Source organism: Entelurus aequoreus, linkage group LG06, assembly GCF_033978785.1.
Source record: "Entelurus aequoreus isolate RoL-2023_Sb linkage group LG06, RoL_Eaeq_v1.1, whole genome shotgun sequence".
Classification (NCBI taxonomy): domain Eukaryota; kingdom Metazoa; phylum Chordata; class Actinopteri; order Syngnathiformes; family Syngnathidae; genus Entelurus; species Entelurus aequoreus.
Window position 1 is genome coordinate 17,803,973 of NC_084736.1, and position 13,800 is coordinate 17,817,772.

At 38.3% G+C, this 13,800-nt stretch overlaps 1 protein-coding gene across 1 annotated transcript in view; it reads left to right on the forward strand.

Annotated features, from left to right (window-relative positions):
* The window catches only part of svilc (supervillin c), a 48,562-nt gene that overhangs the window by 3,683 nt on the left and 31,079 nt on the right, over positions 1-13,800 (forward strand). Inside the window, exons 2-6 of the mRNA XM_062050141.1 lie at positions 5,602-5,926; positions 8,614-8,754; positions 8,909-9,088; positions 9,176-9,207; positions 13,253-13,314. Of these exons, the coding sequence (XP_061906125.1) occupies positions 5,703-5,926; positions 8,614-8,754; positions 8,909-9,088; positions 9,176-9,207; positions 13,253-13,314 (639 nt within the window). The 5' untranslated portion in view covers positions 5,602-5,702. The remainder of the gene's footprint in view (positions 1-5,601; positions 5,927-8,613; positions 8,755-8,908; positions 9,089-9,175; positions 9,208-13,252; positions 13,315-13,800) is intronic.

The following is a 13,800-nucleotide window of genomic DNA, read 5'->3' on the forward strand; positions in this document are numbered from 1 at the left end:
CTCCAGACTTCTTCTGTTTGTCATTATTGCTGAAAGTGTATTACAACTGAGTACCGTGCGGCCCATACAGACCACAGCTGAGAAACCGATTTTTTTTGGCGGCCCTCTAGGTCAGTGGTTCTCAACCTTTTTTCAGTGATGTACCCCCTGTGAATTTTTTTTTAATTCAAGTACCCCCTAATCAGAGCAAAACATTTTGTTTGAAAAAAGAGATAAAGAAGTAAAATACAGCACTATGTCATCAGTTTCTGATTTATTAAATTGTATAACAGTGCAAAATATTGCTCATTTGTTGTGGTCTTTCTTGAACTATTTGGAAAAAAATACATAAAAATAACTAAAAACTTGTTGAAAAATAAACAAGTGATTCAATTCTAAATAAAGATTTCTGCACATAGAAGTAATCATCAACTTAAAGTGCCCTCTTTGGGGATTGTAATAGAGATCCATCTGGATTCATGAACTTAATTCTAAACATTTCTTCACAAAAAAAGAAATCTTTAACATCAATATTTATGGAACATGTCCACAAAAAATCTAGCTGTCAACACTGAATATTGCATTGTTGCATTTCTTTTCACAGTTCTTTTTGACAGACATTTAAAAAAATCTCACGTACCCCTTGGCATACCTTCAAGTATCCCCAGGGGTACGCGTACCCCCATTTGAGAACCACTGCTCTAGGGGGCACTTGCTGCCCAACAATGGTAAAGAAACACTGGTTTTGAGTGTGAAACAAACCTTGGATTCAAACGCATGCGCAGATGCAAAAGGGGCATGAATTCCGATGTCTGGCCATGACACAGGGCACAAAATGGCGGCGCTGCGAGGCACACAATGGGTGGATGGAACGGTCACACACTGAGACAAGGTTCGTACACCGCAGCATATTTTTATTCGGTCTGTGGTTTGTAAATGGAAAGGTTGCACTGTACGTACAATTGATTGCATCATTTTATCAGTTTCCCAGTGTGTGAAAGCCACCAAAAAGCTGGTGGCACTTCTGTGCTCGTGTCCTAATAATTCCTTCTGGGGTCAATGAGGTACAGATCACACTGAGACTCTTTTTCCACACCGGGGTGGCTCCTGTGTGCTCATCCCTAAATTTGAATCAATCCTCTCGGTGATCCGCGTTGAGACTCGATAACCCCACCCTCCAGCCCACCGCTCCATTCGACAATGCCCCTCAGCTTGTCACATGACCTTTTGCCGCTGTGGCCTCTTGCTCGGGTTCTGTTTGCAAACGGCGTGGAGCGATGAGGTGCATGAGGGATGCTAGAGATTAACTTTGCTGCTTCCAGACAAGGAGGTGAGTTCCGCTGGTCTCCATGGTGACCAGTTGTCTTGTGTCGGTGTCCCACTGCAGCACTTAATCTGTGTCATCATTTAGCCAGTTTTTGTCCGTTTACTCTGCAAGTCGTCCATGTAGCACTTGTACAAAGTTATACGTGCAATGAAGAAACATGTATTTTTTTCTTAGGTATTTAGTGAACTTAAGGGCAAAGAGAAGCTTTAGCCAGGCAGGGTGCTAAGTCCACGGCTCACGCCTCTTTTGTTCCGGCTCCATTGTGCTTCCTGCGTCAGGCTGAAATATCAGGAATGCTGACGGCCACAGTTCGGGACACACGTGTTAATGCACGCGCCCCCCGCACACACACACTCACACACAAGTGTTGGATGGCTGTTATTTATAATGTGGATTAAAGTCTCAGCCATTCACTGTGTTGTTATGAATCCACTTCCAAGCGGACAACAGTGGCAATGCTTTGAAGAGTGTCGTAAATTACGACATGTTTGAATCTGAATAACACGAGTTAGAATCTGAATTTATTACAAGGGAATTGCACTAGACAGGAACACATGTTTTTCTTTTTTTATGCATTCTAATCATAAATAAATGCTAGCAAAAGTCAGCTATCAATGGAGGTAAAGTGAGTCGCTCTATTCTGCATATAAAGTGCTCTTAAAAACATCCTAAAACCTCCATTAAAGTTTAATATACACACTGTTAGTATATATGTAATGTACTAACAGCTACATTCATAATAACATGTGATACTTATGTACTTTGCTCGTTTTAAGCATATGGTGGCATATTATTTCACAGATGTATCACAACTTTCGCTTTTCCCTTCAACAACAACAACACTACTAAACATGGCAGACTTCATGAAAGACAACAAAGACTACTTTGGGACAAATGATGATCCAGAACCTTTTATTTTTGTGCTTGAATATAATGAGGATGATCTACAAGTTTTAGAAGCTGAGTGAAGAACATATCCAGGTTTCGTGAAACACTAAGCATTAAGTAGCAGTATTGCTAAGTGCTAAACAATAAATACAAACTACGAACATAATAAAAACAATCACTTACTGTACCATATCTGACTGATGGGATGTTCATATCTTCCCATTTAGGTGAAGAATGAATCATAATCTTTACAAAAGGTTAAAAAAAAGTTGCCGCAAATGAGTGTCTTTTCATATCTTTCTCGCCATCTTTTGGTCTAAATTCGATGTCAAAGTTGACTACTTCTTGGTTTATGTCCCCATCCTTCTACTATGCAGGTGAGAGTTATGTTTTAAGATCTAGAATGGACTTTCAGCAGCTTAGTATGTCACTATAGCAGCATTAGCTAGTTAGCTCTCTGTGTTCAGGGCGCTGCTAAAAGTATGAGATGTAAATGGAGTATTTATGGCGGTTTTTGGATGTCTTGTTAGTGTTTTTTATGGGCGGAATAGTGTACTCCCATTAGCTGCATTGTTAGCCTCCTCTTACTTGCTGTAATGTATGACTAAGAATTAGGGCTGGGCGATATATCGAATATACTCGATATATCGCGTGTTTGTCTCTGTGCGATATAGAAAATGACTATATCGTGATATTTCGAGTATAGGTTCTCACGCAGTTGCTTTTAGCTGTGGGCATTACACTACAGGCGTTTCTCACTCTTTCTTGTCTCTCCTTCTCACAGAGACATAAAACAAGCGCACCTTCTTACATACGTCACATACTGTCGCGCGTGTAACGTCAAACGCCCTCACGGAGCAGAGAGGTAGCGACATGGGTAACGTTTGCTGTAATGCTAGCGGAGCGGTGCGAGTGGTAATACGAGAGAGAGAAAGATGCGAATCTGGTAACAAATGGAGGAAGAAGAATTAACCCATTACCTCTCTGCTTGGCACTCAGCATCAAGGGTTGGAATTGGGGGTTAAATCACCAAAAATTATTCCAGGGCGCAGCCACCGCTGCTGCTCACTGCTCCCCTCACCTCCCAGAAGGGTGATCAAGGGTGATGGGTTGAATACAGAGAATAATTTCGCCACACCTGGTGTGTTTGTGTGACAATCATTGGTACTTTAACTTTACTTTGACTTTTCTTTAAATGTCTCTGACAATCTTGCACGTTCTGTTTTGGAAATGACATGAATGTTTGTGCCACTGCTTAATAACTGTTTGATAAATACAGTTTTGGTAAATTGACTTAGTTGTGATTTCCTTCTCTGCATGAAAGTTTAAAATGAGCATATATTAATGCAGTATGAACAAGAATGTTTTAATGTAGACACATAGAATCATCATACTGCTGTGACATCAAGTGTTAATTCAAGGCTAAGGCAAAATATCGAGATACATATCGTGTATCGTAACATGGCCTAAAAATATTGAGATATTAATAAAAGGCCATATCGCCCAACCCTACTAAGAACGCATAAAATAAGAAAAACTTGTGTTCTTGTCTTTAAATAAGTCTTTATATAATGATAGGCAAAATTGCACCACCAATCAACGACCGCAAATTACAGTGGAGGAGGCTACCAACATTAGCCTAGCTACATGAGCTGAAGTTCTAACATTACAGTCACATATTTTGCATCAACGTCATGTTGGATTAGTTTATTCGCTGAAGAAAAAGTAAATAATCAAACATACAGTACAGTACAGCTCCTGCATTTGTACCTGACAGAATAATTTTACAATGTGTAGCGACCTTTTTATTTTTTTTCTTCACGCACCTGGCATATGCTTAAGGATGTACTTTAACGATAAACGCTAATAATGCTAATTGCGGTAAAACTCCTGACGGTTAGTATTTCCATTATAAATTATTTTTGAAAAACCGCAGCTGATAACTGCACTTTGATAAACTAACGGACTGACTGACGCCAGCTCGCTAGCTTAAATGCTAACATGAAAACAAGAGACATTAATGTCTTTCCCCATTAAACTACATTCTCCAACTTAAACTTATATGAACACATTACTGTCTGAGTTACTCAGATATTTAATTGTGTACATTGAACCAACAAGCTGTGCTCTCATAGTTCAGAGTGTCCGTTCTATACACAGGTGTTTTTACGGTGTGTTTAAGGACCGCTGAACAGAGGACACCACAACGGCCAGCAGAAATGATAAACAATAATAGATTTTACTTGTTATGCACTTTTCATTTAAATAAATCTTAACGTGCCACAGTACAAACCAATATTTAAAACAATAAAAGCTTAGCCATTAAAACAGAGAATACTAAAACACTCTCTGGCCTAGTGGTTAGAGTGGCTGCCCTGAGATCGGTAGGTTGTGAGTTCAAACCCCGGCCGAGTCATACCAAAGACTATAAAAATGGGACCCATTACCTCCGTGCTTGGCACTCAGCATCAAGGGTTGGAATTGGGGGTTAAATCACCAAAAATGATTGCCGGGCACGGCCACCGCTGCTGCTCACTGCTCCCCTCACCTCCCAGGGGGTGATCAAGGGTGATGGGTCAAATGCAGAGAATAATTTCGCCACACCTAGTGTGTGTGTGTGACAATAATTGGTACTTTACCTATGAGTAAAGCATAAGAAACACAAAACATGCTAAATAGTGGCTTCTCTAACAGTTTCTAATAATCTTAGGGTAACACTTTAGTATGGGGAACATATTCTAAGTAACAAAGACTTAATTTAGAGTTATGAGTTAGGGTTACTAATAAGCAATAATTCTGAGGTTATTGAGGGAAGACTCTTAGTTAACGGCTTACTGGTTGTATAATAAGGCTATGCAGATGAAGGCATTAATAAGTACTTAATAATGACTAATTAAGAGCCAATATGTTACTAATTGGCATGTTAATAAGCAACTAATTAATGGTGAATATGTTCACCATACTAAAGTGTTACCAATCTTAGTTATGAAAAAAACATATGGTTAAAACATTTCAGTGTGTGTATAAGTACTTTTTAAGCACATTCAACTATACCGCGATGATAATGATAACCGCGATCATTTTGGTCACAGTAACCGTGATATGTAATTTTCATATTGTAACATTCCCTACATATGGTTGGGGAAAAAATGTCTATCGTAAACCCGACTACCTGAGTTTGGGGGGCACCAGTGGGGTGCTCGGTGTTAAGCGTGTGGATTAAATTGCTTGTACGTTGTAAAACGGCGAGGGTGCAGACTCACGAGGCAGGCCTGTGTGGGCTGTTGAGGATCTTTTGGTGTTGTGTTTCAGTGCAATGGGAGATTCCAGCATGCTGAAGCTCAGCTTACTTGCCACAGAGAGAGAGTGAGGAGGGTTGATGAAGTCCAGTTGTATTTCTCTTTTAGGACCCTCTATTGATGGATGTGTCTTGGAGTCCCATGGGAGACACCTTTTCTTTGAGGCCCTTTTTAAATGCTTTTTGAACTGAATCCTTGAGAGGGACGCCATGGAGGAGCTGGTCCTGGAGCCCAGGTCGGAGAGGATCGCCCGCTACAAGGCGGAGAGGAGGCGGGAACTGGCCGAGCGCTTCGGCAACATGGAGGACCTGACCCCCCAGCGGGTGAACAGAGAGGTGACGGACCCCCGCTCACATGGCCAGGAAGTGAACGGAAAGATGCACAGGGTCCAGAATGGGTCGGACCCTCTTTCAGAATCCACCGGCTCCACAGGGTGAGTCATTAATATCAACAATTGTAAATATTGTCAATGACTAACTGTGTTTTGTCCCCCTTTAAGCCAAATTTGATTAAGAGCACTAACAAAGAAACCATACATGGCTTCTGATGCCTACCAATTTTTTTTTAAACATCATATTTTGACTGAAACAAATCATAATCTAATAACTTGAATAGTTTTTAATGTATTTTTTTTATTTATAATTTTTATTTTTATTTTAAATTTTATATAATTTTTTTTTATAAATTTTATATAGAACTTAATTTTTTAGTATTTTTTTTAATGTAAAGACTTGTGTGATATGCCACAAGATTTAGAAAATATGTTTAAACTACAAAGATAATTCAAAAGTTTGGACACACTTACATTTTTTTATTTATGAAATTAATACAGCATTGATTTTTGCTTATGTGGATGTTAAAAAGTTGATCTATTTAAATGAATTGCAGTCATTGCTCTGCAAATTTCTAAGTATAAACCAGTGTGACCCACTTTAAAGCCATCCGGTGTGTTTAAAAAACACACACACACACACACACACACACACACACACACACACACACACACACACACACACACACACACACACACACAAGCGTTAACACAGCCAACGTTAACATGTCTGTCATCTCAAGAGGATTATAAAGTCCTTCCCGCAAGTTTAACCAATCCACGCAAATTATGCGCAACCTCTCAAACTCGTCCAATGCCCGCAACTTCCACACACAATTTCGCCAATCAGCGTTATTTTCCTCAATCAAATTTGTCTCTTAGCGCCGTTGGAGCTCGCATGTCAACTGTTAAATCAAATCTCATGTTTGTATCTTTTGTTGATGAAGCAGGAACAGCAACGTGTTACAATATATCAACTCTTTATTGATCAAACGGCGCAATTGTCATTCTCCCGTGTAGCTTAGACCTACTTCCTGTTCCTGTCTACAGCGCTAAGCCTTTTGGGTAATGTTGTATATAAATCTTTATCTCGTTGTTTATTCCTTGATAATCTATTTTCTTTTGTAATGCTGACTTTGCAACATTCACATGTTATAGAAATTTAAGTGTGACGATAATCTCTGATTTTTTTCTCATTTACCAACACAAATTATGGTGTTTCTTTCTATAATCATAATTAATTCTTGCTATCATTAGTTACGATGAATTTAAGTGCATTAATTAGAACAGTGGTGATCAGACTTTTTCAACTGAGGGCGGCACACTGAAAAATCAATGCAATGCGGAGGCCATTTTGATATTTGTCATTTTCAAACCAATACAATATAGGGATTTTTTTTAACCTTTTGGGCTCCCCTCAAGTTTGGTTCCTGGGACCCGGAGACCCTCTGTCATAAAATGTTAAAAAATAATTAATATACTGTGTATATATTTATATATAAATATATATATATTTTTTTTTCTTTCAAAGCTTAGATCTCTAAATCAAGTTTGGATCCATCTGTTGATATACAGTTTTATTCATTTATTTTTATATATTTAGTTGTATGCCCTTTATGTTAAAAAAACAACAAACAAAAAACTGTTATGGCAAAAAATTGTTAAAAATCAATGTTTTTTTTTGTTTTTTTTTACAATTTAGACACATTTTAAAATGTTTTTTTTGTTTGTTTGTTCAATACCATTTTTGTAATAGAAAATGTTTATTTATGGCAACCACTCAAAATATGCAATATTTTCTAAAAAAAGAAGTGTAAAATTTGATAAAAACTAATTGGCCTTAAAAATCTGCCTGCATGCAACTTTGTTATTAGAGTCAACATTGCAACTTTTTCTTGTTGCATCTCACCTCTATGCTCTTTTATGCCACTTTTTTAATGGTTTTTTTGTAATAGTATTTTTAGAATGTGCCGCAGTCCTTTAACAAGTTAGCTGCGAGTCGCAAATGGACCCCGTGCTGTGCTTTGGACACCTCTAAATTAGACAATGCCACCCAGTGTCTACTTTTAAGTACCGTATTTTTCGGAGTATAAGTCGCTCCGGAGTATAAGTCGCACCGGCCGAAAATGCATAATAAAGAAGGAAAAAAACATATAAGTAGCACTGGAGTATAAGTCGCATTTTTGGGGGAAATTTATTTGATAAAACCCAACACCAAGAATAGACATTTGAAAGGCAATTTAGAATAAATAAAGAATAGTGAACAACAGGCTGAATAAGTGTACGTTATATGACACATAAATAACCAACTGAGAACGTGCCTGGTATGTTAACGTAACATATGGTAAGAGTCATTCAAATAACTATAACATATAGAACATGCTATACGTTTACCAAACAATCTGTCACTCCTAATCGCTAAATCCCATGAAATCTTATACGTCTAGTCTGTTACGTGAATGAGCTAAATAATATTATTTGATATTTTACGGTAATGTGTTAATAATTTCGCACATAAGTCGCTCCTGAGTATAAGTCGCACCCCCGGCCAAACTATGAAAAAAACTGCGACTTATAGTCCGAAAAATACGGTATGTGTGTTAAAACGAGTTAAACGTCAATACAGTTATTTGTTCAGGCATTTTAGGCTGCGACAATCACAAAACAACCACAACGTGGCCAAAATGGTGTTCGTTTTTAATACAGGTTACTGTATATACATTTAGGGTAGTTGCCATGCTCAGTGTTGCCATGACTACATCTCCCTGTCTGCCTCTGCACCCACTCAGGAAGGGTTCTCAGGACTGTGCCAACATGCCAGGAGGGGAGGGGCACCAAGTCCAGCAGCTCCACACTCGGGTGTCAGTCGGCCAGCTGAGGAGTGCTCTTCTACAGCAGGCTGAAAGTGGTGAAGAGACGTCGGACAAAGCGTACGCCTCACCTTCATGACATTTGTACTTAGATGTGTGTAGGCAACCTAACAGAAGGGTGCCATAATATAGAAGGGTGCCCACAACACATTTTGACATTAGATCACATTTTCTTCCACACTAAAAACCGATGTCCTCCCTCTGTGTGTGTTAGCTGTGCGGATGACGGTCGAGCCACTTCCTCTCTGGACCTGGCGGTGAAGCCGGCCTCAGACGGGGCTCACCGCCGCCGCACCCGACGTTACTTCCCCGGCGGGTCGAGCGGCACCCGCAAGAACAACGAGCGTTTCAGGACTCAGCCGATCACGGCCAATGAGATGGAGCATACTAGCGGGTAGGTGTTGGGGCGCTCGACCACCTAATGTTATCCAGCCAGCGCCCCCTCAGCCATATTTGTGATGTCATTTTGCTTCTCTTCTAGGCCGGTGGATGCCGAGGAAGAGAAGAGTGAAGGTAAATTTAATGGACACAACAGACACCACATACACTAACTAGGGTTTTATCCTACACTGTGGTGCTAATTAGGGATGCACAAAAACCGATTCACATCCGAACCGTGATTTTTTTTCATCTCAATTCAAATCAATTCATAATTTTCAAGAATCGATTATAAAAAGTAATTGACATATAAAAACATTTTTTTAATAAGTGACAGTGATATCACTATTTTGAATTTTCCCTCTTAGAAGGAACTATGAAGCTTTTTATTAAGTATGAATAAAATGTATAAATGTACATAAAACTGTAAATAAAATTTGAACATAGTAAAAATGTATATACAAAATTGTACTACCCTACCTAGTACTGTATGTGTACGCTTGACCTACATCAGAACAATGGACCATAAAAGTGAATCGGAATTTAAAAAAAAGTAACTAAATAAAATAAGTATAAATAAGCAGAAACAATTCAAACTAAAAATAATTTCAAAAAGTGAAAATTTTGAGTGCAGTTGTCAGTCAGGTGACATTGTATGTACATAAAAACGGCTCACAACTTCGAATCGGTTGTAATGGTTCACTTAAAAGAACCGATCAAATGACTGGATTCATTTGTGAATGTCACTTCTCTATCCGGAAGGCAGTAATTGGATTTACATTATTATGGGTGGGAAAAATTGCTTTACTTTTTGTACGATTCGTTTTTTGTCTGCTCTTTTGATGCGGGTGACTAACAAAAAACAAGGTACAACTGTATTCGAATTCATGGCCATTGTAAACATTACAACACCTAACGATTCGATCCAATTCGAATTCTGGGGTGACAATACGATTCAGAATCGGTACTCGATTTAAACAGATTCTAGCAATGTATTATTTGGTATAATAATTATAATGAACCTTTTCAAAACAGGTTACAGGTTGGAAAAGCTCCTTCTGTATGCATGGAAATGGCCTTAACAAGTATTTTTGAAAAATGTACAAATATAAAATGGAGATATGGGACCACCTTAAGGAATATTTACATCAAGTAAAACACTGTAGAAGAAGAAAGGAGTTTAAAAAAGCTTAAAAACATGAAATTATGAAGCAAAAGTACCTTTTTACATTTATCCTGAGTTGGCCTGTATGTGTTGCTGTCAGCAGAGTCATCTCCTGCTCAGAGAGAAATCTTGTATTTGAAAACAACACAGTGACCTACTTTAAATACTCTTTGACTACTTCGTAAAGAACTCTGGTCAACTTTGTTACTTTCATAATTGGTTTGATATATGCATTTAATTTCAGCACTAAGAGGTTATTAGGATATATTTCTGTTATTTATGAAATGTTTAATTTAGTACTATGTATACATTCTCTTTACAAAGCAAATAAAATAACTTTAAAGCAATTACTCATATTTATTAGTTATGATACAGTTTATAGAGGATTTATTGTATAATTGCTTAATTTTTATATAAAATGTAATAGTCAAGCATCAGCTTTACTCACTTGATGACGATGTTCTGTAGTTGGATATCGTCTCAGAAACACACCTGTGAAGGAAGTCCGGATGTCCCAAAAAGGCAGAGATCTTTTTGGTCTTTCTTGTTGAATTAAATACAGCAAAATCACAAAGTACTACTCAGATATTATTTTTAAATATGTTTTAATGTAATTGTTAATAGAAATGTATATATGTAAAGTCCAGGCTATTTAAAAAAAAAAAAAATGTATATAATCCCTCAGCTCTACATTATAGCAGTTATCTTATCTGGTTAAATAAAGGTTCTAAAAGTTGTTTTAAAAATATGTTGTAGGTTGTACTTTTGAAATATTATTTATGATGGTTTCCTGCTGGCCCCACTATGGACTGGACTTTCGCTGATGTGTTGCATCCGCTGTGGACTGGACTTTCACAATATTATGTCAGACCCACTCGACATCCATTGCTTTCGGTCTCCCTTAGAGGGCGGCGGTAACCCATTGACGTCCCACTGGGGTGAGTTTTTCCTTGCCCGTATGTGGGCTCTGTACCGAGGATGTCGTTGTGGCTTGTGCAGCCCTTTGAGACACTTGTGATTTAGGGCTATATAAATAAACATTGATTGATTAATTGATTGATATCTGAATGTATTCCACTATTTGGTATTATTTGCGATTAAGGCAAGAAAATGCATCAAAATAGCGGTAGTTTCAGCACATTGTTTATTAATTTTTACAGTCAAAATAGTACGATACAATACAATAAGATACAATAAGACACACAATAAGACATGAGTCCACCTATTTAGATGTACACATAGAAAGAAAAAGAGATCACATGTAAGGTTTTACTTCCAAATGCTGAAAAAAGTTCCGTGCAGGAAGTTTGTCTCCACAGCCTGGATATGAGGCTCCCTCCCGGGGCAACAAGAGGAAGAACCGCCGCAAGTCGTTGAACATTACGAAAGTCGAAGTCTCGTATTTTAACACAAATTGGTTACTCTTGTAACACCAAGCTGTCATGTTTGGTGTTAAATGTTTTAAATGAAAATGCAGCTACACTTACATTTTAAAATTAATATTTTCTCTGCGTGGAAATGTAACAACGTATACAGGTATATGTTCCATATAAGTTAAAGCTACACTACCGTTCAAAAGTTTGGGGTCACCCAAACAATTTTGTGGAATAGCCTTCATTTCTAAGAACAAGAATAGACTGTCGAGTTTCAGATGAAAGTTATCTTTTTCTGGCCATTTTGAGCGTTTAATTGACCCCACAAATGTGATGCTCCAGAAACTCAATCTGCTCAAAGGAAGGTCGGTTTTGTAGCTTCTGTAACGAGCTAAACTGTTTTCAGATGTGTGAACATGATTGCACAAGGGTTTTCTAATCATCAATTAGCCTTCTGAGTCAATGAGCAAACACATTGTACCATTAGAACACTGGAGTGAGAGTTGCTGGAAATGGGCCTCTATACACCTATGTAGATATTGCACCAAAAACCAGACATTTGCAGCTAGAATAGTCATTTACCACATTAGCAATGTATAGAGTGTATTTCTTTAAAGTTAAGACTAGTTTAAAGTTATCTTCATTGAAAAGTACAGTGCTTTTCCTTAAAAAATAAGGACATTTCAATGTGACCTCAAACTTTTGAACGGTAGTGTAGGTGTGGTGAAATTACTCTCTGCATTTGACCCATCCTCTTGTTCCACCCCCTGGGAGGTAAGGGGAGCAATGAGCAGCAGCGGTGGCCGCGCTCGGGAATATGGAGTTTCGGCTATATCGAGACAAACATGGATAATTTAAAAATATATAATCAGTTTCTGTACCGCTTATACTACATCCTCAAAGTACGGCTAGGATAACATGAAGATATCATATAACTTATACACTTGATTTAGACGCCATTGGTCCTCCTTTCTTCTTCTACGGTGTTTTTACAGTCTAGTAAAACTGCTTTCGGGTAAACGTGTTGTAAGGTCCGCCCACAGGCACATGCCCCTAATGCTAAAACACTCCCATTAGTTTGAAACCGTAAAAAAAGAAGCAAAACCTTAAAAAAGAGAAGAGATCATAAAAACCTTTGAAACACACAAAAAAATAAAAGTGTACAAAAATATTAATATTGGCATCGAAAACATGTCTTGATTCAAAAAATGATCCACCATAATTATTGTATTTTTTCATGTTTATTTATTTGTTGCCAAAACTTGTTTTGGTGCCAATACAACTTTTTCTATAGTGTTAATTTCTTTTTTCGACACCAAATCTTACTGGCAGTGTTCTGGCTCCACAGACAGACGGACAAACCCTGGCACGTCCATGTACCTCCTGGTGGAGTGTGTAAGATATGACACATTTCTTTCTAAACTGACAGTCCTGTTATATCATTTGAATTAGGTCGTGTTTTTAGGGCCATGACAATGTTGTCGGTGTTGGCAGATTTACGAAACAGAGCCATATTCGCCTATAAAAGACGATGAAACCACAAGCTCCGCTTTGAACTGATGGAGCAAATACGCACCAAGGCCTAACTGGGACTCTTTGCCGGAAACTCTGTCTGACTCTTCCTCTTTTTGTCGTCCCGCAGCAGACGTGAAAACAGACGAAAGAGCCCAAATGAGCGTGGCGGCCAAGATGTCTTTATTTAAAGTAAGTCTTTGTCTCCGAAGTTGAAACAAGACACTGATTGCTATTCATAACTTCACACGGCTCCCTCTGCTGTGGCAACCACACTCACTCTTGCACCGTCACGACCGTATTAATAGAGGATGCTGCTCTGAATGACATTTAGTTCTAAAACCTCAATGAACTCCTCTGGCCACAACCGCAGCGCCTATCAGCAAATTAATCCTACTCATCCAGACATCATTTATGACTAAACTCTGCTCATTCTTCCAGTGGGAACTTCAAGTGAGTCACTTCCCCTTTTTTATTGTGAGCCATGGTAGCTGCCCATCATGATGTCACGCCCTTTTTATAATTGTCTCCAATCGCATTGCATTTTCCTAACAGGGTCCCACAACAGCTATTATATCAGAGAAAATATTACTTCCACTGAAACATGATTTTCCTAGCACTCTCAAATAGGGCTAAAACTGAGATTTGACAAATACCGAGGTTAAAAAGGAGGAGCTT